The sequence below is a fragment of the Didymella exigua genome (genome assembly GCF_010094145.1).
Source record: "Didymella exigua CBS 183.55 unplaced genomic scaffold M421scaffold_4, whole genome shotgun sequence".
Classification (NCBI taxonomy): Eukaryota; Fungi; Ascomycota; class Dothideomycetes; order Pleosporales; family Didymellaceae; genus Didymella; species Didymella exigua.
In genome coordinates, this window is record NW_022984778.1 from 467,813 (window position 1) to 492,670 (window position 24,858).

Below are 24,858 nucleotides of genomic sequence, written 5' to 3' on the forward strand. Positions count from 1 at the left end.
GAGGCACTTGCGGGGGCTAGGCGCTCCACCGAATCTCCGCAACAGATCCCATTCCCCTGCACCACCTCCAATTGAACACCGGTCAACATGTCGGCCCCTTCAAAGTTTCAGACCCTTGGTACGGTGGTTGTCGTCGGTGGCTGTGGGTTCCTCGGCAGCCACATTGTGAGCTACATCGTCCAACGCCATCCTCAGACCCAGATCGCAGTGCTCGACCTGCGCACCAATTCGAACCGTCACGCGAGCAGCACCGTCTCCTATCACGATGGCGACATCACCGACCTCGCAGCGATGCAGGAGTTCTTCACCAGAACTAAGCCGGATGCCGTCATTCATACAGCATCACCCCACTTCAACCTGCCACCTGCGGTCCACGACAAGGTCAATGTCCAGGGTACCAAGAACCTGCTGAAGGCGTCGCAAGATGCTGGAGTCAAGGCTTTTGTTTACACCAGCTCTGCTAGTGTCGTTTTTGGGGGAACTACAGAGCTTGTCAACGCGAACGAAGAGTGGCCGTTGGTGACTGGCGATGCTCAGCCAGAGTACTACACTACTACCAAGGTAGGACCCAATTGAAGAGCCTCTGAACCTTTACTGACCAAGCATCAGGCCTTCGCTGAGACATACGTCCTCGAAGCGAACCGCAAGCCCGAGAACTTCCTCACCTGCGCCATCCGCCCCGCAGGCATCTTTGGCGAAGGCGACGTACAGCTTCTTCCTAAGATAGTCCAGGCCTTCAAAGATGGAAAGACCAAGTTCCAGGTCGGCGACAACGACAACCTCTTCGACTTCACATACGTTGAGAACGTAGCATACGGACACGTCTTAGCAGTACTCGCTCTGCTCACCACACAAAAGATGGGAACTATCCCTATTGACACTGAGCGCGTTGACGGCGAGGCTTTCTTCATCACAAATGGCGAGCCGGTCTACTTTTGGGACTTTGCGCGCGCAGTGTGGCACGAGGCCGGTGACCGTCTTCCTCTGAAGTCGGTATGGCATTTGGACGCTGGGTTCGCCAGCACGATTGGCTTTTTCTCGGAGTGGGCCATGTGGCTGATTGGCAAGACACCCAACTTGACAAGGGCGCAAGTCAGGTACAGCACGCTGAAGAAGTACCACAGCATTGCGAAGGCAAGGAGCAGGCTTGGCTACCAGCCAATTGTCAGCCTGGACGAGGGCGTGAGGAGGGGAGTGAGGTACATCCTCGAGCAGGATGAAAAAGCAGGCCAGAAGAAGGGACAGTAAATACGACACGATGGACTTTGCGACTGAGGCCAGCGCATCGCATTATGGATAGTGTAATCTAATATACCCTCTGATATGAACGCAACATCATCTGGCATGCAAAGGACACGGATAGGTAGTCTTCCGCACGCAGCTAGACGCAGATCAAAGCACAGACAACGGTACCGTACCTGAACTTGACGCGCTTGCTCCCGTCCACTACAATCTCTCTCCCAACCCCGCAACCACACCATGGCCGTCCCCAGCATCACCAACCAACATGAAGTATGTCGTACCACCCGGCGCTGCCGAAGTCAGCATACTCCGCCCTCGGGCTTGCCCCCAGTGTAGTCAGGATCCTGATGAACCCCAAGCCACGCGCGCCGTCCATCAGCGCGCCGGAGCTGCACCAGAATGCGACCGACTTCGCCGAGCGCCTGCCGGAAAATGAATCCCACATCATGCTGTATGCAGAGCTGCTGCTGCACATCCGCACCATCACGCTGTTTGCGAGCCTGCGGAGCCACCACACGCGAGAAACCAAGGCACGACTCGATGCGGACGGAAGCCTGATTACCGTGTCGCACGAGGGGTATCGCGCGACTATACGGCTCCCGATCAAAGTCGAGGGCAAGGGCGATGCCGCGCTCGAATTGCCTGCGCAGCCCCCGAGCAAGGAGCTGACGCTCAGACTGCAGATGGAAGAGCAGGAGGACAGCGATATGCTGGGGCTGATGGCTGAGTCGCGCAAGGCGAACATTGTGCCTTGGGATGGCGTGACGCTGAGGAAGCAGGAGGGCGTTGAGCTTAGGTGCAAGAACTGCGAGGGCGTGGTGGTTGAGAGGGACGCCGTGAGAGTGTGGAAGGATCTCCCGAATGAGAACTGGGCGGAGATGATGGACTTTTGGCATTGTCATAAACCGGACGAACATCATTTGCACGATCACACGCATGAGGCTGGCGGGCAGAAGGGGTATGCTGCTGGCAACCGTCTTAAAGCAGCAGAGGGCGTTGGCTTCGTGGATCTCACAGGCTTCCTTCTCAAAGAGCAAGACTGTGATGGTGCAAAGGTAAGGAAATTTCTGTTCAGTTGTTGTCGCGCTTTTGGGCGCAAAGAAGGCAGACTCGCCAATACCCGTGGCATTCTCGTCGATACAATCGCCCCATATTGATTTGCTCAACAGATCCCCTCAGCGCTGGACTATCCTCTTCCCTTGGTGTTGATGGGTCGCCGCGCTGTTGGGTGAGCGGTCTTACGTTTCACTGTCTTTCACCCTGAGCCTATTGGGACTGGCAGGATCGTTTAGACTATATCTTTGCACGTTACTCATACTCAAGCTCAACATGTGCTGACATGGCCTAGGTTTCTTTTGATGAAGATCAACCGGACACAGCAGTTCTGTGCAAGCACTGCGGCCAGAGCCTTGGTAAGCAAGACGCATCAGCAGACGGTTGGCGGCTGTGGAAATGGTGCCTCAGTCTGTCCGCAGGCCCACCCTCATCACTCTCATACAGCACACACAGCGTCCAGAAATGGATATCCGCACGGCTGCTATACCTGATCGAAAACGTCGGCGTCCGCAAATTCCATATCCACCCTCCGCCAGCTCCCTCAATAGCGATGGCATCCACGCCAACTGCGTGGACGCCGTCTATACTTGTCTGGGTCTTTACTCCGGATCTCCTGTTCTCTTCATCCATCTCACGCCCGCACCGTACAGACCCAACCAGGGCTGTCAAGTGCTTCTTCAAGAAACAGGCATGGGCTCCGTTGCAGCCAGGCGAGCCGGAGAGCGCAACGATTGAGGATGTCGAGTTTCCGCAGGAACTGTATGAAGAGCTGCAGGAGAGTCTGTATGAGAGCCAGAACATAATACCGGCGACGGCGAGGAAGTTCCAGGGCTGGAATGTAGGGTTGCTGGAAAGGTTCGATGTCGGTGAAGAGGTGCTTGATGAGCATGATGAGGGTAACGAAGGGGTAGAGGGGGTGGAGGGACTTGGTCTTGGTGACGACGATGGGAGGAGAGGAAGAGAAGTACGGCGGTCGATGTCACAGGAGTCTCTTGACTGAGCATACCACATACATGTGACGGACTTGGAGGGACACGTTTAGCAATACCCCGGGATAAAGACGAAGCACTCGTGAATTAACAAGATGGGCTCTGCGCGCTTCCGTCCATCTTGAGCTCTGTGGCTTTGACCAAGTGACACTGACATGGTGAACGCGTGCTGGGTGATGGCGGGGCAGGAACGGCGCTAACGCCACGCCAAATTCGCCAAATTTTGATATTGTCGAAATCGAACATCGATCCGACCCCACACTCAAGCAATCAACATGGCGCCCGCATCACTTCTGGACCTCGTGTCCGCGCTCCCCGCCACCGAGGGCTGGGGCCCGTCGGTCTCTGAGGAGACGATGCTCGACGGCGTGCCCTTTGCGCCGTACTCCAAGGCCGACAAGCTGGGCCGCATGGCCGACTGGACAGACGGCAAGGACCGCGACCGGGGCGGTCGCCAGCAGTACAGCAACCGCAACTACAGAGGTGGGCGTCCAGAGCTGACGAAGAGCGCGGGCGGGGGACAGCTGACTAACATGACCATCAGATGCCCAGGTATACGGCGCCAACGCGGCCGGAAACCCCTTCGCCATTCAGGTCGCCGAGGAGGAGGCCACCTTCTCCGTCGTCGACAACACACGCACATCAGCCCGCACTCGCGGATTCGGGAGAGGCGGCGGCACAGTCTTCCGCGGTCGCGGCGGCGCGCGAGGAGGACAGGCACAGCGCGGCGGGCGCGGCACCTTCCAGCGTGTCGGCGGCCGTGGTCAGCAGGGCGGCTACGACAACCGCGGCGGCCGTGGCGGAGGACGTGGCGGACGCCGCTTCGGATGGAGGGACGACAAGCCCCAGCGCAACCGCGACCCGTCCGTCCAGGTCAAGCCCGACTGGGCTGTCAAAGAGGAGATTGACTTCTCGCGTCTCGCCAAGCTCAACCTCGACACGGGCGAGGGCGAGGACCTCGACACGGGCGAGGGCGAGGACCTCGACAACTACGGTTTCCTCTACTACTACGACCGCAGCTACGACAAGCAGCCCGGCGCGAAGACATCGGAGCGCAAACTCAACGTCCTCGAGCGCGCCGCCTACAACGTCACCACCTCCAGCGACCCCATCCTGCAGGAGCTGGCCGAGAAGGACGAGGCGACCGTCTTCGCTACCGACAATGTCCTCTCCATGCTCATGTGCGCCACCAAGTCTGTCTACTCGTGGGATCTGGTCTTCACAAAGAGGGGCAACCAGGTCTTCATCGACAAGCGCGACCAGTCCAGCCTGGACATGGTTACCGTTAACGAGAACGCCGCGGATGCGCCGCTTGAGATTTCCGAGGGCAACAAGGACTCGATGAACAGCCCCGGCGCGCTCATGCTTGAGGCCACCCACATCAACAACGTCTTCCCTCTGCAGGTCGTTTCCGAGTCGGAGACCCAGAAGGTCAACATGGCTCACGAGCACCCCTTCTACAACGGAGAGGTCGAGAGCGATCCTCCTGCTTCCAAGGCATACAGGTACCGCCGCTTTGATCTCTCGCTCGAGAGGGATGAGGAGCCCCTGCACCTGATTGTCCGAACCGAGCTCGACGCCGTTGTCAAGAACAACATCAACGGCGAGGACCAGTTCCTGACCATCAAGGCGCTCAACGAGTTCGACAACAAGGCCCAGGGCGCCGGTGGTGCTCTGGACTGGAGGTCAAAGCTGGCCAGTCAGCGTGGTGCTGTTCTCGCTACCGAGATGAAGAACAACTCGTGCAAGCTTGCTCGCTGGGCCGTCCAGTCCATCCTTGCCAAGGCTGACACTATGAAGCTTGGGTATGTGCTTTTTGAGCATCTTACAACATGATGCAAATGCTAACTCACTGCAGTTTCGTATCCCGCACCAACCCCAAGAACAATAACGACCACGTCATCCTCGGCGTGCTCACCAACAAGCCCCGCGAGTTTGCCGCCCAGATGGCGCTCAACCTCAACAACGGATGGGGTATTGTCCGCACAATTGTCGACATGGTTCTGCGCATGGATGAGGGCAAGTACGTGCTCGTGAAGGACCCCAACAAGGCTGTCCTGCGCCTTTACAGCGTGCCCATGCACACATTCGAGGAGGAAGAGGAGGCTGATCTTGGCCCGGTTGAAGAGGACGACGAGTAGAGCGGTGCGTGTATAGTTCGTGATGATACCATGTTAATGGCTCGCATGATTGGCGGCAGACAAAACATGATGATTGATGGTACCTCATTCACCAATCTCCGCTCTCGACGAATTGACGAAATGTGCAGTTCGACATTGACGACAGGGTTCCTTCCTCCTCTAATCTCATAATTTCCTCAACCAGACTGCCGGTCAACATGGCTGTAGTCGATCAAGCTGACCAGAGTGCAAGGCGAGCTACCCATTTTCCAAAACCTTGAAGCAGGCGACGCCCCATTCCATGCATGAAGCTTTTGACGCCACCGTCTCGCTCTAGTGGGTCAAGGCAGTGGCTACTGTAACTAATGCAGCCACGCTTGGTGCCACTTTCAGCGCGTGCAATGGAAGACGCAGTGGAAGATCTTCAAGTGTTGCTGTAATTGCCCAGCTGAATTCGCAATGACAACCTCATTCTCTTCGCCACCAATTGATCAGCGGCGTTCACTGTCAGCGGTACGTCCCGTTGGCCTACCGACAAATCGTTTTCAAGTGCTGTACAGCACCAAACTTCACTACATACTTTCTTGACTGTCGGTGGTCGGCCAGTATCTCGCGACATCTCGTCGGCACTCCTGCCTTACAGCTCGCGGATCATGAGCGTACCGCACGTAGCGTCCAAATATGGCGGCCACCGAAGTTGCACGGGTGCACAAGAGGGAAATTCCACGTAACGCAATCCGTATCGAAGGCACCGTGGTCGTATTGGCGTCGCAGGTTCAACTGACTCGAGGAGGTTGTCGAGACTCGAGATAAGGCATCCTGCTTCAGCGTGTGGTTGACAAAATAATGCGTCCATGCTCCTGCAGCTGCGCGTTTGTCGTGCGCCTGTCGCACGGTTGTCCCTGCTCGGATATGCCTGCTCGGTTAGATGCAGGCGTGTCTGGGGATGCATCCTTCCTATCGCGGATCCGGTCTGCTGGGCTCGGCACTGCTTCATTCGCCAGACACCACTGTCCCAATATATCGGTTTGCAAGTCTCCGAGAAGCTCTCCAGAAGCCGACGTCCATCTCACATGTACTCGTTTCGACGCACGACACACGACCACACAAGCAATTATTCTCAATGGTTGAGGCATGTGGCTTAGGTACTGCATGAGCCATCCGTGCGCCCTCTGCCGCTCTCTCCACTCTCAACAACAGCATCGGTGGAGTTCGATGCAGGTGGCCTTGCTGCCCCTGAGCAGAGCATATCACTCTCCGTCTTCGTATTGAACGGCTCGCTTTGCGGCGGGGCGGCGAAGAAGAGCGCCGTAGTACCGCGAGCATGTGTTCACGGTCCCGTGTCGTTTGTCAAGTGTTTGGAGTCTCCGTCTGTTACATGTCCTGTCAGGAAACTCTAGCGCTGGAGTTAACCATGGCTTGGATCTTCTTTCAGTCCTTTTTTCAGTTCATCTGCTCCCGAGGATGAAACATCAACCGCCTTTCATCTCGACCTCGACTCGTCCTGCATCTTTCCGTCGGACTCGCTGCTCGCGGCTAGGAAATGGCGCTAATCATGATACGCCTATTCTACGCGGCTCACTGGCGCCAAAGCGCGAGTGGAAGGCCCGATCGCCGCCCCAGGACGATCTAATAGGTAGGTGCAGGAGGATACCGCAAGTAGCGGCGAGAGAATTTTGATTTGCTTTACGCAGGCACGACAGATTGCCAGGGTAGCTGGCTTTACTTTCAGCTTGGCGGGGGTATATCGGCATCATGCTGCCATTCTTTCGAGTCAGCTTGCTATCAACGAATACAGTGCACCCCAGAGGTTCGCCATCAGCAGATTGCTCCCCCGCGACTACAAAGACGCCACTATACCTAGTGTCCATCAGAAGTCTGCCAACTGCGGGTCCCTTGTCCACTTCTCATGGTCGACTGCGTGGGTCCCGGCACCTCGTCACGTCCCTGTCTCCAAGATTTTTGGATTTGTGTATCCTTACAGCAATCATCAGTCTTGTTCAACGAAGCCAGCAACGGCTCATTTTCGATTCGGACCTACTAAGCAACCAATCCTTTCATGGACTGTCACTCGTCTTGACTACCTCTACTTGTCGTTGCAATACACACTTGGCTCCTGAGCTGAGACATCGTGCACGATGTCAATACTCCAGCCAGAGGCATGTTACTCTGTCAACCAGCAATCACCGGGACTAACAACAAGAGAAGGCTGGCATACTATATGGGGTGTGCTGGTTCGTAGTGATAGTTCGATTGATATCGCGACGTCTCCATCGTGGAGCATGGAAACGTCTGCAATGGGATGATTATCTGATCGTTTGCGCCATGGTGCGACAATCCGACTGTATCATCATAGCATTTGCTGACTTTTCCAGCTGACTGATACTGTCTTGCTCTTCTGCATGTCCACAGTTGTCAACACGTCATCCAATCTCCTTCCGCCCAGTGATGATGTTTCGCAATATTCTCAAGCCGAAATCAGCGCTCGAGTGACCGGATCCAAATACGTTCTGGCTGTAGAGCAGATGCAGATCGCCACCATCTGGCTGGTGAAAGCATGTTTGCTCATCATGTACTTCCGCATGACTGCTATCCTACCACAGCGGAAGCTGGTCGTCGCGACATCGGTCTACGTCGCTGTCGCATTTGTGATTATGGAGATCCTATATTTCGCAGTATGGTGCAGGCCTTTCAATCAGTACTGGGCAGTACCAACCAGCTCAAGTTAGTGCTGGCCTCCCTTCATGGGTCCAAGCTGACAGACCCAGCGCAATGCTCTGCAGCAACATATCATCTGATTACCAATGCTGTGTTCAACATCAGCTCGGACCTCATCATTCTTAGCATTCCGATGCCGCTTCTGTTCAAAGTCCGCCTGCCGAGGAAGAACAAGCTGGCCTTGATTGGCGTCTTCATGATCGGACTCTTCACAGTCAGTACTTGCCTACTGCACCAAGCCAAGCTTACAAGTTCAGGTTACTGCTGCTGTGCTAAACAAGTACTACTCTTTCTCGAACCCGTTCGGCAACGACTGGGTGCTGTGGTACCTCCGCGAGTCGTATACTGCCTTGCTATGCGCCAACCTACCCCTGACATACCCCCTCATACAGCACTTGTTCAGTCTTCGCAATTGGAACTTCTATCCAGATCAGACGCGCTCGGCACAAGCGGCCGGAAATACTCGAGGCACAGGTACCGTAAAAAGCCACAGCCACTGGGTAAGTCAAGACAGGTCTCGGCCAAAGTCAAGACACTTGCGCACTACCGAGAGCCAAGAGGATATTCACGACCCATTTCGCAACTCAAGTGCAGCAGCCGATGAAGGCCCACAGTTCATCACCACTGCGATCGAATTAGATAGTGTGAAGACATACGAGAAGTCCTCGACCGACCTAAGTATAGACACGCCGATGAGCTGGCGGACAGAAGAAGCCCGCAAGAAGGACTTCAACTATAACCCTAGTAGTGCGACTTGAAATAATCGCCCAAAGCAATACAACTTCGAGTCTTGTTCAGCAGCCCATTTGCAGCGGTTTCCAGAGCGACAAAAGAACTACGCTGAACTCAATGCAGTTTCTCCAACCGACGGCTCAGGATATCGCCCGACCGAAATTGACGACTTGTGTGAATAGGTCACTTTATGCGCCCACATGCACAAATCACCCTCGCACGACAGCCCCTACGAAGCAAATTTAGAGTGCCACTTGGCTTGTCTTAGTTCCTAACTCTGATGCATGTCTGCTCAGGTAAAGCGACCGAATGGCATGCGACTTGTGGCGCGTGCGTGTCGCGTGCATTCGAGTACCAAGATGGTCATGCCAACCGAGCCATCAAGGTGCCCGAAGCATGACAATAGATTACTGAACCTCATCGCAGCCTCGCAATACTACCTCAGAAAATATAGTCATTTTCACAGATATTCTTGCAATGCATGTTCACGATGTACTCATCATCGGTGCTGGTCCCGCTGGGCTCGCTGCTGCTGCACGGTTGAAAGAACACACGCCCTCAGCCACCTTTACAGACGATGAACACCAACGCTACCATTGGATTCGAAAGCATGGTCGTAAAATGAACGTCAAGAACTACAAGACCAACCAAGACTCACTATCGACGTCTCGTCCTGCTTCCGATACCTCCAATTGCGGCTGCAACTGCGACACTGCACCTAAGGGCGATTCGATAGACATGCTCGTGTTGGATGCAGATGGAGTAGACTGGATGAGCAAATGGAATCGGCTGTTCAAGACATTCGGTATCAACTACCTCCGAAGTCCGATGTTCTTCCAAATCGACCCTGCAGACCGCGACGCGCTGCTTGGTTACGCATACGAGAAGGGGCGAGAGAAGGAACTACAAGCTCTGCCAGGCTGTGCCGGCAAAGAGATCAGCAAGCACAGGAAGAAGAAAAAGCTTAACTCGCGCGGAAGATTCCCAGGATCAGGGCCGGATGTTGATGAGCGAGACCGGAAGGACTACTACACACCGAGCACGAATTTATTCACGTCACACTGTGAAGAGGTGATTCGGCGATATGGACTTGGCCCGGATATGCTGCGGCAAGAGCGCGTGATCGATATCAGCTTTGATGAGGCGAGTGGCTTCGAGAACGCTGAACATGACAGCGTCATCTCGGACGACGCATCGAACGAAGACCAAAAGATCTTTTGCGTGAAGACCGACGCCGGCATGCGATACGCAAACATTGTGATATTGGCCGTTGGACCTGGCAATGCTCCATCGATACCCTCCGTCTCAGGGCTGCCGTCACCAAGTCCCCACGAGGGCTACACTCACGCCATGCAGATAAAGCAGTTTCCGCCGTCACACGTCACTGCAAAGATCAAGGCTCGACGCTCGACAAACATGCTCATCGTTGGTGGCGGACTCACAAGCGTTCAGCTGGCTGACCTCGCCATCAAACGTGGCGTGAACAAGGTGCACTTGTTGATGCGCGGACCGTTGAAAGTCAAGTACTTTGACGTGGATCTCGACTGGGTGGGCAAGTTCCGCAACTTCAACCAAGCAGCCTTCTGGAGCGCGGACACGGACGAAGAGCGCTTCGAGATGATTGCTCAAGCCCGGAATGGTGGCAGTATGACACCACGGTATCGCAAGATTCTCGATGCGCATGTAGCGAGTGGCAAGATCGAGCTACACACCCACACCACGCTGCGGTGTGTTAGATGGGATGTAGAGACGAAGACTTGGATGGATATCAAGGTGTCGACTGGCACTTCTGTCCCTCCAGTTGACTACATCGTCTTCGCAACAGGGATTCAGTCCGATATCCGCACGATCCCCTTTCTCGAGACTCTGCAGCAACAACACCCCATCGAGTACGTTGGCGGCCTACCGTGTCTCACAGACGACCTGATGTGGGATCGTGACGTGCCGCTGTTCGTCACTGGCCGACTTGCGGGCTTGAGACTCGGTCCGGGTGCGCCGAATCTGGTTGGTGCAAGGATCGGCGCAGAGCGGATCGCGTGGAATGTGGAGGATGAATTGAAGAAGCTGGGCAAGCTGAAGAAGCACGATCGGAGGGACTCGGGGTATGAGGGGAACAGTACGGATGAGGAGTATGAGAGTTATGCGAGTGCAAGGACTAATCGGTTTGCGGGTTTGGTTAGTGTGGGTGATGACTAAGGGTGTACATGAGGTGACACGATTACTTCCAAGATAGCAGAAGCGACCCTATAACCTAGAAATAGTTGAAGATGGCCGTGGCCGTGATGATAGAACCAACCAATGGAAACAAACTCCTCACGCCGTTATGCCAAACCCACCGATGCAACAGCTTCTCAGCTTCCTCCGCCTCTTTGGTGGCCAAGGCCTCTTTGTCCGCCTTCCGCGCTAATTCAAAAATTCTGTCAAGTGTCTTCTGCATGAACAGAAGCGTAAACGGAACGATACCAATCGTCGCGGCGCTACTCCACCAGAACCGTCGGTCACCTGTGGTCCATGCACAGAACCCCAGCGACGCAGCAGCAGCAAACGCGATAGGGGGGTTCTGCGCATGTCCGGCGTCGTAGAGGTGTGCCCATACCTGAAGAGCGTGGGAGATGGAGACGTTGTTCTTATGGACGGCTGTGAGTATGGCAGGAGCCGAGACTAGGGAGTAGGCTCCGATATTGCCTGTGCGCCGTCAGGTTCGGGACTTGTGACGGCTTGCAGGGTGAGGGAGGGAAGTACCTGCCAGCCATGCTGGGACTACGATGCCGACGGCTTTGGCGATGATTAGAGAATCGGGCATTGCGATTTTGGTGTTTACAATTTGAGTACTCCTGACAAGATGCCCAGTCCGTTCTTATATGGTACCTCGTCAGCTTAGCTTCTCCGCTTCTCCACACGTTGGGCCAAGTGAATTGAGAGCAAGACAAGCAATTGTGTCGGCGAACGCTGCCTAGATGGCTAACACTTAGACAACAGGTAGGCCAGTCTGGAGCCTTTGTGGGTACCGTCGTATGTGCGCAAGGCTAAAGCACCCCCTCAAAAAGCCCTGTCCCACTAGCAGATGTAGGTCCATAGGCCTTTGTCGGGGTGTACAGGGGCTCTAGACCACTCAGAGTCGTAGTAGCAAGAGGAATGACATTAGACACCCAACATGGAGGGTGTACTCGGCGCGGATACGCGTTTACTATCATTACATTCGTCGGTCTATGCTAATATCAAAGCGCCGGTGAGCACAGCGCCAGCAAGTGGCAAAAGACTCCTCACGCCGTTGATAGATGCCCACTTGTTCAGAAGCGCTTCGCCATCCTGTCCCTCAGAAGCGGTCAATTCCTCCTTCTTCGCGAGACTGAGCAGCTTGGCGTTCGTTGAGCCCATGAAGATGATTGTGAAGGGAACAATCGCTATTGTGAGAGCTGCTGACAAGAAGAACAACCTTCCGTCCTTCAGGCCTGTAGCGCGAGTGTTGCGCGCAGTCCATCCACAAAATGCAAGAGACGAAGCCGTTGCGAGCGCCACGGGAGGAGCCAGCCCTTTGCCGAAGTCAAAGTTGTTCCTCCAGACTTTGACTGCGTGCGCAGCGGACAGACCATCTTCCTTGAGCGATTTTGTCACGGCAGGCACCGAGACTAAGGAGAGGGACGCGATCGTGCCTTGGGAAGTTAGTACGGTGCTGTTCGGGGTTTCGGGGTTTCGGGGTTTCGGGGTTTAGGGTTGTCGGGGTCAAGTCAAGCAAAGTGCGAATGGAGCGTTCCACGTACCTGACAGCCATGCAGCTCCTGCAAAACCGACGAGCTTGCCGGTGGTGAACGCAGCCGATGCCATTGTCCCGAGGTCCTAGGTGAGGTTGATGATGTTCGTTGGGGAGGCTGATTTGACGAAGCGGGGATGAGACAAAGGTTTACGTTCGAAGTAAGGAAAAGATACAAGGTCTAAATATTGCACCAAAATGTCCATTGGTCCGTTCGATCCGTTAGATCCCATTTTGGACGCACAATCGGAGTTCCGCGTTGACCGATCCCATCCTCACCCCTTGAATTTCAAAAGACGGCCGCTCTCCGGGTCGTACGCATTCCGGGTATACGAGTTTCGTAGCAATCGGGAGCCTACTGCAAGAGAATGTCATCGTTGGTCTGGAAGGCTGTGGAGGTACTCACGCATTGCTGAGAGGTGATGTCAAACTTAGCACCGCAGTCTTCTGTGTTGACAGCGACATTGCAGGCGCCCTGTCGGTTGCAGACATCGACGTTGTCCGTGCCTCCCTAAGCACAGTTCAGGTTGATGCTGCCAGCGATCATGCACCAGGACAGAGTCAGTGATCGGTACTCACACAGCAATCAAACGCAAATGCGACCAGAGTGGATTGACTTACGGCAGCGTTGCGGTTATAGTAATGAAGAGAAGAACGTGGAAGATCTGCCCATTGGGGCTGCTATAGTATCTGAAGGCTGACTTCGTTGAACCAAGGAAAGGAGCGAATGAACAAGAAAGCCAAGGTATGTTGCTACGTCCCAATGTTGCTAAGTCTATAGCTCTACATTGGCAAAGAGATACCTGAAGGTGCATAAGTACCTTGTGCATCCGGTCACTATAGATGTAGGATGAATACACAAGATCTACCAAGCGGCTTTGGTCAGTTGAATGCAGACAGCGTGGTCAAGGGATATCTCGAAATACGGCTAACTGCATGAGCTAGAAATCCGTCCGGAAACAACGGCGCTCCCCAGAGCAGTTAGCAAGATCTTAATTTGTATTTCTCGCTCTTGAGAGGCCTACAGTGATGATGATTATACTCAGTTGATTCGTCACCCCGGGATCCCATCCCTCCAAGTAGTAATAGAGCATCGCGGAGTTTCTCATCCGTCTCGTCGTGGAACGCATTCAAAGTCTCATAGACGTTCATTTCAACAATTGTCGGGATGTCGCCGAAGACAAAGTAGTAGCGCAGGTGCGGAAACGATCAGTCAGACAGTGCTGAAAGACAGGGAGATGATTATGAAGAAATGGAACACTCACGGCGCTGTTGTCTCAATGGACCCGGGCCTGATGACCACACCACATCATTTCGCGAGCATGACTGGCGACCTCCTGAACTTTGCGATACTGGACCCACGTCTTCCAGAAATGTTGCAGTAGAGGCTGGAGGAAGCCTTCGCCATAGGATGTCGAAACACTCGATGATTGCAGCACGGAATACAAGGCTGATTAAGCCGATAAAACTTGAGACAAATCGAAGTCTGTGAATGACGAATGTCGGCCTTTTGACTGCTGGTCGGACGCAGACTGCTTTGTAGCGTACGTCTTTTGGATGAGCAGTAGACATACAAGTCAAGGGTATCATATTTGTAAAGTTCTTTAAAAGTCTCATCTTCTCCTCGCAGCCATACTCTCGACATTGTTCGCATGCGCCAAAAGATATTTGCAACACGTCAGCGTGTACTTACACGCCTTCGTCCAGCTTTCCTCTTTGTTCAGTGCCAGCTTGATACTTTGATCATGAATGCGGTCTTTGCGGATCTCATACGGCATCTTAACGCCGGGGCCGCCCATACCCACACGTAAGCTGCTTCCAGCATCAATGCCTTGGGTTTCGACAAACTCGCCAAGTTGTCGTAAGCATTCAAGAAACGCTACCATTGCGGTGTCGAATTTGCGATGCAGGAAGCCAAAGTTGATAGGGAAGTCGCCTGAGGAGTAGAGCTCGAGGCGCTGTTTCTGAATATTGGGAGAGCTGGCCGTCGACGCGCGAGTGTCGGCGACCGAAGCTCCGTTCTTGACTTCGTGCTTCAAGATTGTAGAAGTCGAGCCCATAGGTGAGAGTTCGTAATTTTGGAATTTGTAGCCAAGGCGCTCAGCAAGTGTGGCAAGAAGGAGGCATGTCTGGCCCCATGCGGCGTTGATCTCCGGCCAGTCAACGTATGGATGGGGCAGACGACCAAGGCGAAGACCGTTGATGGTGGCGAAGTGGTTGTCATGTGTTATGTTGAAAGTGTCATTGTACACACTCCTTCGCTGGAGCTGGTTCAGGATCTGTGTGTCATGCGCATGTCGTGCCGTGAGTGCATCCCGCTCGTTTTGGAACTCTGACAAGGTAGAGTTGAAGGCGTTCCTGTCTTTCCAAAAGTCTTCCTCCTCCCGGTCGAGCTGGCGGGCTTCAGCTTCAAGCGCAGCCAACTGTGCATCTAGGTCCACCTTCTCTGCTTCTAGCTTCTCGAGATTGACAATCGCGGTGGCTTCAGCCTTCTTTGCAGCCTTTAGTGCCGCATCAGCGGCCTTGACCTCTTCAGCGCTGGGTACGTCTGTATTGGCCCGTCGCAGATAGTCCACATATGCGTCGCGCTCTTTTGTGGCTACTCCAAGTCGCTTCTGGAGACGGTCTACCAAAAGCTCTGTGCACTCGACGCAGATGGGGTGATCGATGTCTGAACGCGCAGATAGTATCTCGAACATCCGTTGTGTGGTCTCCAAGCCATCTGCCAGGCTCGCTCCTCCGATTGTTCCCGATCCTGCGGTAGCATTCGCCCTTCTCGAAAGTTCGGGCGCGCCCGGTTGTATCGGCATTGTTTCTGTCTGCGGCTGCTGATCTGGACTGCGTACTGGTGGAGTATGTTCAGGTGGGTCCATCATCGACTCGGACATGTGTACGTTGACGAACGACATGGCAGGGTTCTGGCCACCATGCTGAAATCTCGAAGAAGGTACACTGCGCTTGAAGGTCGGGTTCCTCGCAGACTGTATCGCGGTCTCGTACGTCTGTTGTCTGGACGATGGGTACGTGGGGCGCGACTGGCGAGGGAGATCGCTCTTTTGGGACTGCTGCTGAGCTGTGAAAGTCGAGTCTAGTCAAAAATCAGTGCACATATAACATGCAAAGGCATGGCAGGTAATACCAGTCAACAGCTTGAACGCTGCAGGGTTGAGCTGGTCGATGGAGGCATCGATGTCGATGGGTGTTCGGCACTTCTGGCAGTACAGGCCGTGGCTCTTCTTGTCGTTGGCCATGGTGTCATTGCACGTTTCTCCCTCTCATCTCAAGACTGAAGCAGGGAATAGTAATGTTTGTGTTTGTTTGAAAGAAGCTCGGAGCTGTTGGCCGTTTGACGTGCATCATCTGCCCCATGCAGGCGGCCACTAGCTCCCGCGGCGACCCCACCTGGACTCACGCGAGGAAAGCGCGTTCCAGTCGCGTCATGGCTCGTGCTCCTCTCACAAACAATCCCCGCCAAGTAGCAACGACAAACGCTCCCCGAGACAGCGATTTCGAATCTTCGCACCGCCGACGCCCCAGGGGCGACCGTTCACTCGACTACCGCTCATTATGATGGGGTCCCCGGCGAAGCGATTGCGCATTCTCCGCTCCGTCGAGGTCGACGAGACGAACTCCGACTACATTGAAGCGAAGCAGAAGCAGCAGGAAAAGTTCAAAGGAACACTCGAGAAATTGTTCGCCAAGTACGGAGATATGCACGAATCAATGAGCGATGAGATCGACTTCAACACCGGCAAGGTGGTGGTTGACAGGGGACATCTTAGAAGGATCCAGCGACAGATGAAGCGCAAGGGTCCCGGACTACTCGACAGTCTCCTAGCGCCTGAGTTGCAGCAGGAATACACACCAGAGGAAGAGGAAGACCATGCGGAATCCGAAGATGAACTGGCCCCTACGCAGACACGGAAGCGGAAGAGAGACAGCTTGGAGGACGGAGAGCAGACTGTGCAAAGCTCAGGGCGACAGAAAACGGCCCCGATCACTTCGCCACCGCAAGCTGCATCGACAGCAATATCACAAACGAATGCGCCCCAGGTACCGAACACACCGAACCCAGCGGCGAACCTTTTCCAGCAAATCCAACAGACACCCCTGGATCAGCAGGCACAAGCAGCGCTGTTCGCGAATCTGAACCAGACCATTGCGCAAGCTGTGCAGCAGGCCGTGGCGCCACTCCTCAGCATCTTACAGAACACGCCAAACGGACAGGCAGCCACAGCCCTCTTCTCTGCACCATCCCCACACCTGCCAGCGACCGACAGCGTGAGACCAGCGGCGGATCCAAAATGGTATTTTCCTCCTATCTCAGCTGCCAAGGGTGCCCAGCCGAGCGATATCTACAGGTCCGCTCCGCCCAGAGCAAGCGAAGCGCAACCACAGACCAAATACTGCAATGAGATCAGCTCGCCCATTGTTGCTCGCCGAAGTAGCCCCATAGTCCGGGTACAGAGGCGACAAGGTGCAGTAAAGACGCATCAAAGCTCTCGCTTGCCGGAACCAAGTGTCGAGAGACCACATAGCTCGCATTCCCTGCCTGCATTGTGCCCTGTCGTTGAGTCCAAGGCAGCAAGCCCTTCCGTCCATGCCACGCCGGGTCGTAAATCGAGGAGAATCAGATCATTTCACAAATATCATTTCACTGAAGAGGATAACGTATACATCAGCAAGCGAAGAGTGCTCCAGAATATATCCTTTCAAGCAATCAAGGCCAGTAAAACAAAATGGGCAGAATGGCCTCTCAGCGCATTTCACAACCATTGGAAGAACTGCTTGAAGGACAAGGATCTTCATTTACGTAACGCCGCAGGGCAAGTACCGGTCGCACAGCATGCCTCAGCCACGTCAATTGAGCACGAGGAACACTTCTTCTCCAGTATCGAGATCCCAGAAACGTCCTCAGCCGAACATCGCCTACCTACACCAAGCTCTTTAGAGCAGGAGGAAAGCTACCTGGAAAGGCCGGTGATGCCCCCGTCTTCGCATTTTGACGACGACGAACTCGAATTACTCTCACTAGCCGGCGCCGACATCAGCGATGTACTGTCCCGACATGCCTCCCAGCACGCGGACGATACATACCCAACACCTGACGAGCCACTACCCTCAATCGAGGGCGCCGAATTCCGGACCGAGGACGAAGTGCAAGACGAGCTGCAGCGCGAGATGCTCAAACTCGAAGAGTCAACGACTCCAGAGCCGGTCCAGCCCAAAGCGCTTCCCAGCACGATACCAGAGACCCAGGAGTCTGTCGTCGTTATTTCCACACCTAGCCAGAATCGGAGTTCAAATACACAACTAAACTCAAAATCCAAGCCAAAGCCGTTTCCCACGTATCGCGCCGCCTCAGACGCATCGGATGATATCGACCTGGTCGGTACCAATGACGAGCCCATGACACCTCGCATACACATCAAACGAGAACCTTCGAGTCCCCAAGCAACAAGGGTCCTTTCTAGCTCGCCAGCGCCCAAGACGCCGTGGACCGCGCCACAGTCTTCTGGGATGGCCAAGTCGACTGGCAAGCTGGACAGAAGAGCGTATCTCAAAGAAGTAAAGCAAGGATGGGCGAAAGCCAAGGGGAATACGGGCACTGTGCAGAGGAGAAGAAGCCTCAACGTCTTGCCAGCGGTGAGGAGTAGGCGTCGAGTGCAGGCAGAGGCGGGGGATAGTGAAGATGAGCTGGCAGTATAAGTCAAGCTGCAGTTAACATGAGTAATACGCCAACATGACACGAATGCTCTGGTGTCAACCTCTTGTAGGCATTAGAATCGCACGAGATTGTCGTCCTTGCACTGTTGAATCGGTGGGGCACGTTCATGGGCGCAGGTGGCACCCACCACATAGCCACGCTCCCGGCTTAATCATAATATCACGATTATATTCGTCTTAGTAGGACTGCTTTCATCAATAAAAGTTGAATTCCTGGATTCTTAACTCAGTGGTAGAGTGCGGGATTGCAGTAATCGAATATCCTGAAGTCACCGGTTCGATCCCGGTAGGGTCCTTTTTTGTTGGAAGGAGCTCTTGTGCTTTGATACGCACGGAGCACATATTTTTGCTAATTTGTTAAAAATATATGGAGTGATCGTACAAAATACCTAACACAAGCCCCAAAAACAGAAGGTCTGTGGCGATGAATAGTATGAACCATGTAAGGCTACAGGATGTCTGGAGACTATATGTAGGTTTTGTTGTATACGGCTCTCTGCAATGTGCAAGACATATCGCGCCAAAGACCGGGTACAAGCTTTAAAAACGGGAGGTCTTCTGCAGTTGTGATTGTAAACCTGTGAGTCTACGGAGCTTCTGTGGACTACAGTCCAGTGGTTTTGCACGCCAGAAACGCACTCCGCATTCAGCGACATGTGGGAGAGGTAGGCCGAGCATGTTATATCTCTGCGATATCAAGAGAAGTTGCAAATTGCTATAGTCTCTATCATCATTGAAGTATCGAAAACTCTTCACGTGTAAACACTGTATACATGTATTCATTTTCAGAACAGGAGCTGACGCTCACAGGGCACTGGCAGGGAGCTCGTTCCGAAGCACCCCGTTCAACTCCACTACTCAAACTCAAACTCACCCGAGAAGAAGTCCAAAATGCCAGCCACGGCCTGCTCGCTGCCTAGTGCACTTCTCAGTCTACTTGCACATTCAGCACCGCCGTCCTTTGCGCCCAGCGCCAGCAGAACCAGTTCCTTTAAACTGCCAGCGACGTCCGTGACCGCGAGGACTTGGCTCTCGTTCAGCGGGACATCGGCGGTGCAATAGGGAAGGAGCGTTGTGACAGCGCTTCCTCCTGCTGGCTTGTGCTGCTTAGCAGGTGCGTGAGGTGCCATGGCGTTAGCTGGGTGCATAGGTCTTGCACGTATTTGCGGATGCTGGCTCTGTTGCTGGCGCCACTGTTGTGGAGGGACTCGCTGCTGGTGGTGGCCTTGGCTGCTGGGCTGACTGTGACCGTTCCTTCCGTTGAATGGGACCATTTGCGGGCGGTAGTCAGCAGGGCTATCGAGTTGGGTTTGCGCGCCATATGCGGCGTGCTGTGAGCTGGCCGAGGTCGGCGTACTGCGATCTTGGGCTTGAGGTCCAGGCTGGTGATAGAAAGGCATTGCACAAGTATTTCTCACAAAGTGAATGACACGAAAGGTTCTTTTACTGTATGTGAGTTGTGTTGTTGGCTTGAGGTGCTGAATATTGGGGTTCAGCGATACAGTGAAAACAGCGTCGGCGGACGAGGGTAGTCCAAGCGACGCTCAAAGCGATGCTCAAGACTCGATAATTTCGAGGACACCGGCAGTGCACGGTGGTCTGGACAGCTTTTGGGAAGGCGCGGCACGTGGCGCGACTGGAACAGCAAGAGCAACTGATACATCTGCCAGGGCTCCTGAGACATGATGCGATCTTGGGATTCAGCCGTTTAGGTCTTGCACAAATGACTTGACATTTGTTAGGCGGCTGTAATAGAAAAGTATACATATCGTACATCCAGACTATGCGTCGTGGTTCTATCGGTCTTCTATCGTCGGTATGGGTATCATGAGGGGAGAAAGTATGTGCAGCGCTCAATCCAGGGCGGCAGATGGCCAATGCGAAGGGTGACTGTAGCCTCGCTAGATCCAGGATGCCAAGGCTGGAGGAATCTATGCAGTTGCAAGCCTCCGGATGAAAACTCATTGCTTAGGCTGGCTATCGTCCGACGTGGAATGCCCTTGAGATACGTCTGATGCTTGCATGGCCGTCAAGTTGCTTGAACTGGAGGGCTTCTCTGCCTCCGCCTGCTCTCTTAACCTCTTCACCTCCTTATTCTTGGCGACAGCTACCTTGGCTTCAGCCCGGTGTTCCTCCTCTGTTCTCTGATGCTCGGCGACTCCGCTGCCTCTCCAGAAGCTAAGTAGCTTTCCTTGCTGCACGGGGTCGGGCTGCTTCTTCCTCAGCTCTTCAAGTTCGCTCTTGACAGTCTTCAGCTCGATCTGCAGCTCCTCGAGATCTTCTCTTATGTCGTCTCGAGCGTTTTTGGCCTTCCTCCTCTGCCGCCACTGCTCGAACACAATGACACTTATACCAACGGCGAAAATGAAGGATTCGGCGACAAAGTTTGCGCCAGTCTCGATGGCCTTTTGCTCAGAGAGCGGCCGAATCCGCGGCTTGAATCTCTCCTCGGTCCTCTTCTTTATGTCCTCTTTCTCCTTCTCCGTCATCTCCTCCTCCGTCTTCGTTTCTTCTTCCGTCTTGACTGTTGGGGTTGCGTGTCTATCCCGGGCAGCCTTTGCCGCGGCCACTTCTTTCTTGATCTGGCGGTCGATGACGGCTGGATCTTGGAGAAGGCCTAGGCGCATTCTCATGTCGACTCGGTGGATCCTCTGTGCGAAGCCAACGCATATCCTGCGGAACCGCTCGTGTTCGTGGGCATTGCGTTTGATGGTGTTCTAGCTGTGTCAGCTATTGTGCGAAGTTCTGACGAGGCACATCTTACGGCCATCGGTTTCGCAAGCGTCCTCACGAACAGCGAGGTGATCTTCAGTGTGAGGGACATGTTGGGCGAGGTGGGAGAGCTGTGACAAGGACAATTGAGGTATCACGAGATGTTCACAGCAGTCGCATTATAACGATATATGCTGCAGTGCAGATTGAAGGGCTAAAGACGTTACGGCGATCAGATACAACGTGTGGAGGGTCGATGGCTGCTTCGAAGCTGCCTGAAGTTCCGCAGCTCGGGAATTTCCGAGGCCGACGTCAGCGCCTGCCATGCGCTCGCAGGCATGAGGAAGACGGAGACACCACGAACATGATGAAAATATAGCCTGGGAGACTCCACATACGCCTCATCAGCTGATTGCTGCGATACAAGCCTCGATCTGCAGGTGCGTCATCAAGTGGAACGCAGCACGCGCAGGGCGCCAAGTGACAGGGGTGGTCTGGCATAGCAACGGCGGTGGCGGCGGTCGCTTAGGTGTTTGTTTGGCCCGGTCCCGAACTTCAACACCAGCGCTCACGCCTCCACGGCATCTGACATTCGACCGCCAAACTCTGGAATGTCCGCCCCGTCCGTCCACGCTGAGCCGCCACCCGAGGTGGTGCGCGACCCCGAAGGCCTGCAGTATGAGACTGGCCCGCAGCTGGGCAAGGGCGGCTTCGCCATCTGCCACCGCGCGAAACTGCTGGGCCACGAGCACCTCGGCAGCAGCACAGTCGCTTTGAAGATCGTCCGGTCCAAGATGGAGCCTCCCAAGCTGGCACAAAAGGTGCGCCGCCCCTCTCGCTGCTTTCCCCCACCCTGCTGACGCGCCGCAGTTTGTGACTGAGCTCCAAATCCACTCGAAACTGTCCCACCCCAACATCGTTGAATTCTACCGCGCCTTCTCCTTCCATTCGAGCACCTACGTAGTCCTGGAGCTGTGTGAAAACGGCTCCCTCGCCGACGCGATCAAGAAGCGCAAGTACTTCACCATGCCTGAGATCCGGCGATTCATGGTCCAGACGTGTGGCGCCATCAAGTACCTGCACCAGCGCAACATTGTGCACCGCGATCTCAAGACTGGCAACCTCTTCCTCGACAAGGACATGAACGTCAAGGTCGGCGACTTCGGCCTTGCTGCCCTGCTCCTCTCCCAGAACGACTACGGCGCGATTCGACGAACCACCATGTGCGGCACACCGAACTACCTCGCGCCCGAGGTTCTCGAGAAGACAGGCAAGGGCCACGACGAGAAGGTCGATCTGTGGGCGATCGGCATTATGATGTACACACTTGCCGTTGGTCGAGCGCCTTTCCACGCCGCAAAGCGCGAGGACATCTACCGAAAACTGAAGGCGCGTGAATACTCCTGGCCGGATCCAACAAAGTGCGCAAACGAAATTACCGACGACCTGCGCGACATTGTATCGTTGCTGCTCGTACACGAAGACGACAGGCCCACACCTGACCGCATCGTAGCGCATCCTTTCTTCAAGCTGGGAATGATCCCGTTGGACCTGGACAGCGGGTGCACGTCTAGGATCCCTAGGTGGCCCAAGGAACGTGCGCCGTCAGCTTCGACCATAAGACGAGGATACACTGAGGAGTGGTGGACACTGTGCAAAGCCTCGGCCGTCGGCGAATACGATCCAGGGAAGACATTCGGCGCATACGGAAGCAGAAGGAATAAGACGGTCGCTCGTGATTGCCAGAAGGAGATCGAGGCTGGCAAGCAGCCCAATGTACCTTTCAGCAAGGATGTCGTATACGTACCGTTCCCTGCACGTGTACAATGGCCACATAAAGCTGCGCCTGGAGGACTGAGCGAGATTTCAGAGGAGAGGGAATCATCACAAGAAGGCCAGGCGTTAGTGGAAACATCCGGAAACGATCGCCTGAACGGCCGCTTACCCCGTGTCAGGAAGGCGATGCCGCCGCCAGCATCGAAGGAGAATGCGCCCATGTCATCCCAGGAGTCGATACCGTCGACAGAGCCAGAGCTGGCCCGGAGAACACTGGACAAGGCACCCACAAGGTTACGGGCAGTACGCAAGATTTCAAGCTCTGCTCCAGTCAGCGCAGCCACAGCGCCTGCGCCGGCGCCGGCGCCGGTGCCGGTTCGGGTACCGAGAGAGACGAGGACAACAACGCGATCGCGCGCTGCGAAAGAGGGGCCGAAGAAGTCATCTCAAGAGACAGAGACCGGACTCCCTGATCTCCCACCTCTGCGCGCGATGAAGAACAGCATTCGAGTGACGGAGAACTCAGAGCCTGCGCCTCTGAAGACGACCATCCGAGTGACGGAGAACCCGGAGCCTGCGCCTCTGAAGACGACCATCCGAGTGACGGAAAACCCGGAGCCTACGCCTCAGTTCACGACTTCCACACGGGGCACCAAACTTTCGGCGTGTACAAAAAGCTCACCAAAATTCCAGGCCCTCACGGCCGAACTCGCTGCCACAGATCCTGTCACGGTGCTGGCGCGGCTGTACACATTCCGCGACAATCTCGCACGAGCGCTTGACAAGAAGCCGTCGAAATGCAGGAGAGAGCAGCCTCCACAGCTGCCGTTCGTGACGAAGTGGGTCGACTACTCGCGCAGATACGGAGTTGGCTATGTTTTGGACGACGGTAGCATTGGCACGCTGCTCACAGGGGATGAGCAGAATCCGGTGACAGCTGCGATCGCGACAGACGGATACAAGCATCTGAAGAAGAACGGAAGAGACCGAGAGGCAGCGAAGAGCGTGGCTCTTGACCTGTACACGACGGTGAAGAAAGACAGAGGGCTCTGTCAAATCGAGATGCAGGAGCGTCGACGAACGGAGGAGATTCGAACTGTGTGGCACAAGTTCGGAAAGTACATGTGCGCGACGTTCGGTGACGAGGAGCTGGTGGTCAAGGAGGGACCCAAACAATGCAACTTTGTCAAGTTCTACCAGCGACTGGGAAATGTCGGCATCTGGGGATTCGACGACGGCTCTTTCCAGGTATGTTGGAGATGATGAGATGATGAGATGATGCAGGCGAATTTGACTCAACTAATGCTTCTGCAGTTCAACTTCCCAGACCACACGAAGCTCGTGCTGTCGTCAGATGGCGGGTACGCTACTTTCCTCTGCCTGCCATGCGAGGCAACAGCACTCCTTGAAGCGACGGGCAACGTACCCTGGAGACACGTCAGGGCGCGCGAGACGCTCAAAGGATCGCTGCAGCAGCTGCTGTACGGGTCAGCAGACAAGGCTGACGGATACAAGGAGGTTACTCGAGGCAATCATCTGCGCGAGAAGATTGAGTTCATCTACGCAGTGGTCGAAGAGTGGGTGCGCGAGGGAGGCCTCGGCTGCCTCGTCGAACCCAAGAAGTACTCATGGACAGGACCGCAGCTCGAGGAGACCAAACGGTTAGACTGGGCGAGCGTTGGGCGTTTTGGGGGCGACGTCTTCTCGTGAGATTTCAAGGGTCGCGTTTTTTTATTCCTCGGGTTGGCTAGCGACGGCGTTTTGGGTTTTCAGGCATTCATACTGGCACAGGCATTTTGGTGGCGTCTCCGTCTTCGTTGACGATGTTGTTGGGTTGAAGGCTCATTTGCTGGGTCTTGCACATGTGCAGGCGGCTGGGTCGGCGCATTGTGCTTGTAGCATAGTCATCATAGCACCCATGCTAGGCATCGTTGTCCCAAATTGTTTGTGAAGAACGAACTCGGGCCCTGTCAATGCCGCCGCGTGGTGCTGCTTTTGTTGGTGCCTGACTGGGCCGCGTAATTAGACATGCAAC

General features: G+C 54.8%; 12 protein-coding genes and 1 non-coding gene across 13 annotated transcripts; 8 read left to right on the plus strand and 5 right to left on the minus strand.

Moving 5' to 3' along the window:
• Positions 1–36: 36 nt before the first annotated feature.
• Positions 37–1,423, plus strand: M421DRAFT_416900 (C-3 sterol dehydrogenase/C-4 decarboxylase family protein). The gene is made up of 2 exons (XM_033591247.1): positions 37–561; positions 610–1,423. The coding sequence occupies exons 1-2, from the start codon at positions 88–90 to the stop codon at positions 1,246–1,248; spliced, it is 1,113 nt and encodes a 370-aa protein (XP_033452423.1). The 5' UTR covers positions 37–87; the 3' UTR covers positions 1,249–1,423.
• Positions 1,424–1,461: 38 nt separating this feature from the next.
• M421DRAFT_416901 (uncharacterized protein) lies at positions 1,462–3,402 on the plus strand. Its single transcript, XM_033591248.1, has 2 exons — positions 1,462–2,297; positions 2,591–3,402. The coding sequence occupies exons 1-2, from the start codon at positions 1,515–1,517 to the stop codon at positions 3,296–3,298; spliced, it is 1,491 nt and encodes a 496-aa protein (XP_033452424.1). The 5' UTR covers positions 1,462–1,514; the 3' UTR covers positions 3,299–3,402.
• A 160-nt stretch (positions 3,403–3,562) lies between these two features.
• Positions 3,563–5,428, plus strand: M421DRAFT_1839 (eukaryotic translation initiation factor 3 subunit D; the record flags this gene model as incomplete). Its single annotated transcript, XM_033587918.1, has 3 exons — positions 3,563–3,770; positions 3,832–5,092; positions 5,146–5,428. 3 exons carry the CDS (start codon positions 3,563–3,565, stop codon positions 5,426–5,428), a joined length of 1,752 nt encoding a protein of 583 aa, XP_033452425.1.
• A 2,146-nt stretch (positions 5,429–7,574) lies between these two features.
• M421DRAFT_416909 (uncharacterized protein) lies at positions 7,575–8,914 on the plus strand. The gene is made up of 4 exons (XM_033591249.1): positions 7,575–7,735; positions 7,783–8,131; positions 8,176–8,339; positions 8,383–8,914. The coding sequence occupies exons 2-4, from the start codon at positions 7,810–7,812 to the stop codon at positions 8,881–8,883; spliced, it is 987 nt and encodes a 328-aa protein (XP_033452426.1). The 5' UTR covers positions 7,575–7,735; positions 7,783–7,809; the 3' UTR covers positions 8,884–8,914.
• A 420-nt stretch (positions 8,915–9,334) lies between these two features.
• Positions 9,335–11,053, plus strand: M421DRAFT_98377 (nucleotide-binding domain-containing protein; the record flags this gene model as incomplete). Its single annotated transcript, XM_033598605.1, has 1 exon — positions 9,335–11,053. One exon carries the CDS (start codon positions 9,335–9,337, stop codon positions 11,051–11,053), a length of 1,719 nt encoding a protein of 572 aa, XP_033452427.1.
• M421DRAFT_285999 (DUF1772-domain-containing protein) lies at positions 10,851–11,835 on the minus strand. Its single transcript, XM_033588974.1, has 2 exons — positions 11,600–11,835; positions 10,851–11,542 (listed from the first exon to the last, which is right to left on the minus strand). Exons 1-2 carry the CDS (start codon positions 11,658–11,660, stop codon positions 11,109–11,111), a joined length of 495 nt encoding a protein of 164 aa, XP_033452428.1. The 5' UTR covers positions 11,661–11,835; the 3' UTR covers positions 10,851–11,108.
• On the minus strand, positions 11,836–12,767 carry M421DRAFT_286035 (DUF1772-domain-containing protein). The gene is made up of 2 exons (XM_033588976.1): positions 12,619–12,767; positions 11,836–12,510 (listed from the first exon to the last, which is right to left on the minus strand). The coding sequence occupies exons 1-2, from the start codon at positions 12,680–12,682 to the stop codon at positions 12,065–12,067; spliced, it is 510 nt and encodes a 169-aa protein (XP_033452429.1). The 5' UTR covers positions 12,683–12,767; the 3' UTR covers positions 11,836–12,064.
• A 1,263-nt stretch (positions 12,768–14,030) lies between these two features.
• On the minus strand, positions 14,031–15,925 carry M421DRAFT_416913 (APG6-domain-containing protein). Its single transcript, XM_033591250.1, has 2 exons — positions 15,748–15,925; positions 14,031–15,696 (listed from the first exon to the last, which is right to left on the minus strand). The coding sequence occupies exons 1-2, from the start codon at positions 15,857–15,859 to the stop codon at positions 14,222–14,224; spliced, it is 1,587 nt and encodes a 528-aa protein (XP_033452430.1). The 5' UTR covers positions 15,860–15,925; the 3' UTR covers positions 14,031–14,221.
• A 158-nt stretch (positions 15,926–16,083) lies between these two features.
• Positions 16,084–18,356, plus strand: M421DRAFT_416914 (uncharacterized protein). The gene has a single exon (XM_033591251.1). The coding sequence runs from the start codon at positions 16,179–16,181 to the stop codon at positions 18,315–18,317; it is 2,139 nt and encodes a 712-aa protein (XP_033452431.1). The 5' UTR covers positions 16,084–16,178; the 3' UTR covers positions 18,318–18,356.
• Positions 18,357–18,550: 194 nt separating this feature from the next.
• On the plus strand, positions 18,551–18,631 carry M421DRAFT_t20. Its single transcript has one exon. It is a non-coding gene; the product is annotated as a tRNA-Cys (tRNA).
• Positions 18,632–19,189: 558 nt separating this feature from the next.
• M421DRAFT_89531 (uncharacterized protein) lies at positions 19,190–19,735 on the minus strand (the record flags this gene model as incomplete). The annotated part of the gene is made up of 1 exon (XM_033597777.1): positions 19,190–19,735. One exon carries the CDS (start codon positions 19,733–19,735, stop codon positions 19,190–19,192), a length of 546 nt encoding a protein of 181 aa, XP_033452432.1.
• A 561-nt stretch (positions 19,736–20,296) lies between these two features.
• Positions 20,297–21,159, minus strand: M421DRAFT_1847 (uncharacterized protein; the record flags this gene model as incomplete). Its single annotated transcript, XM_033587923.1, has 2 exons — positions 20,297–21,052; positions 21,100–21,159. The coding sequence occupies 2 exons, from the start codon at positions 21,157–21,159 to the stop codon at positions 20,297–20,299; spliced, it is 816 nt and encodes a 271-aa protein (XP_033452433.1).
• A 457-nt stretch (positions 21,160–21,616) lies between these two features.
• On the plus strand, positions 21,617–24,753 carry M421DRAFT_416917 (Pkinase-domain-containing protein). Its single transcript, XM_033591252.1, has 3 exons — positions 21,617–21,868; positions 21,918–24,071; positions 24,138–24,753. The coding sequence occupies exons 1-3, from the start codon at positions 21,659–21,661 to the stop codon at positions 24,531–24,533; spliced, it is 2,760 nt and encodes a 919-aa protein (XP_033452434.1). The 5' UTR covers positions 21,617–21,658; the 3' UTR covers positions 24,534–24,753.
• Positions 24,754–24,858: the final 105 nt, after the last annotated feature.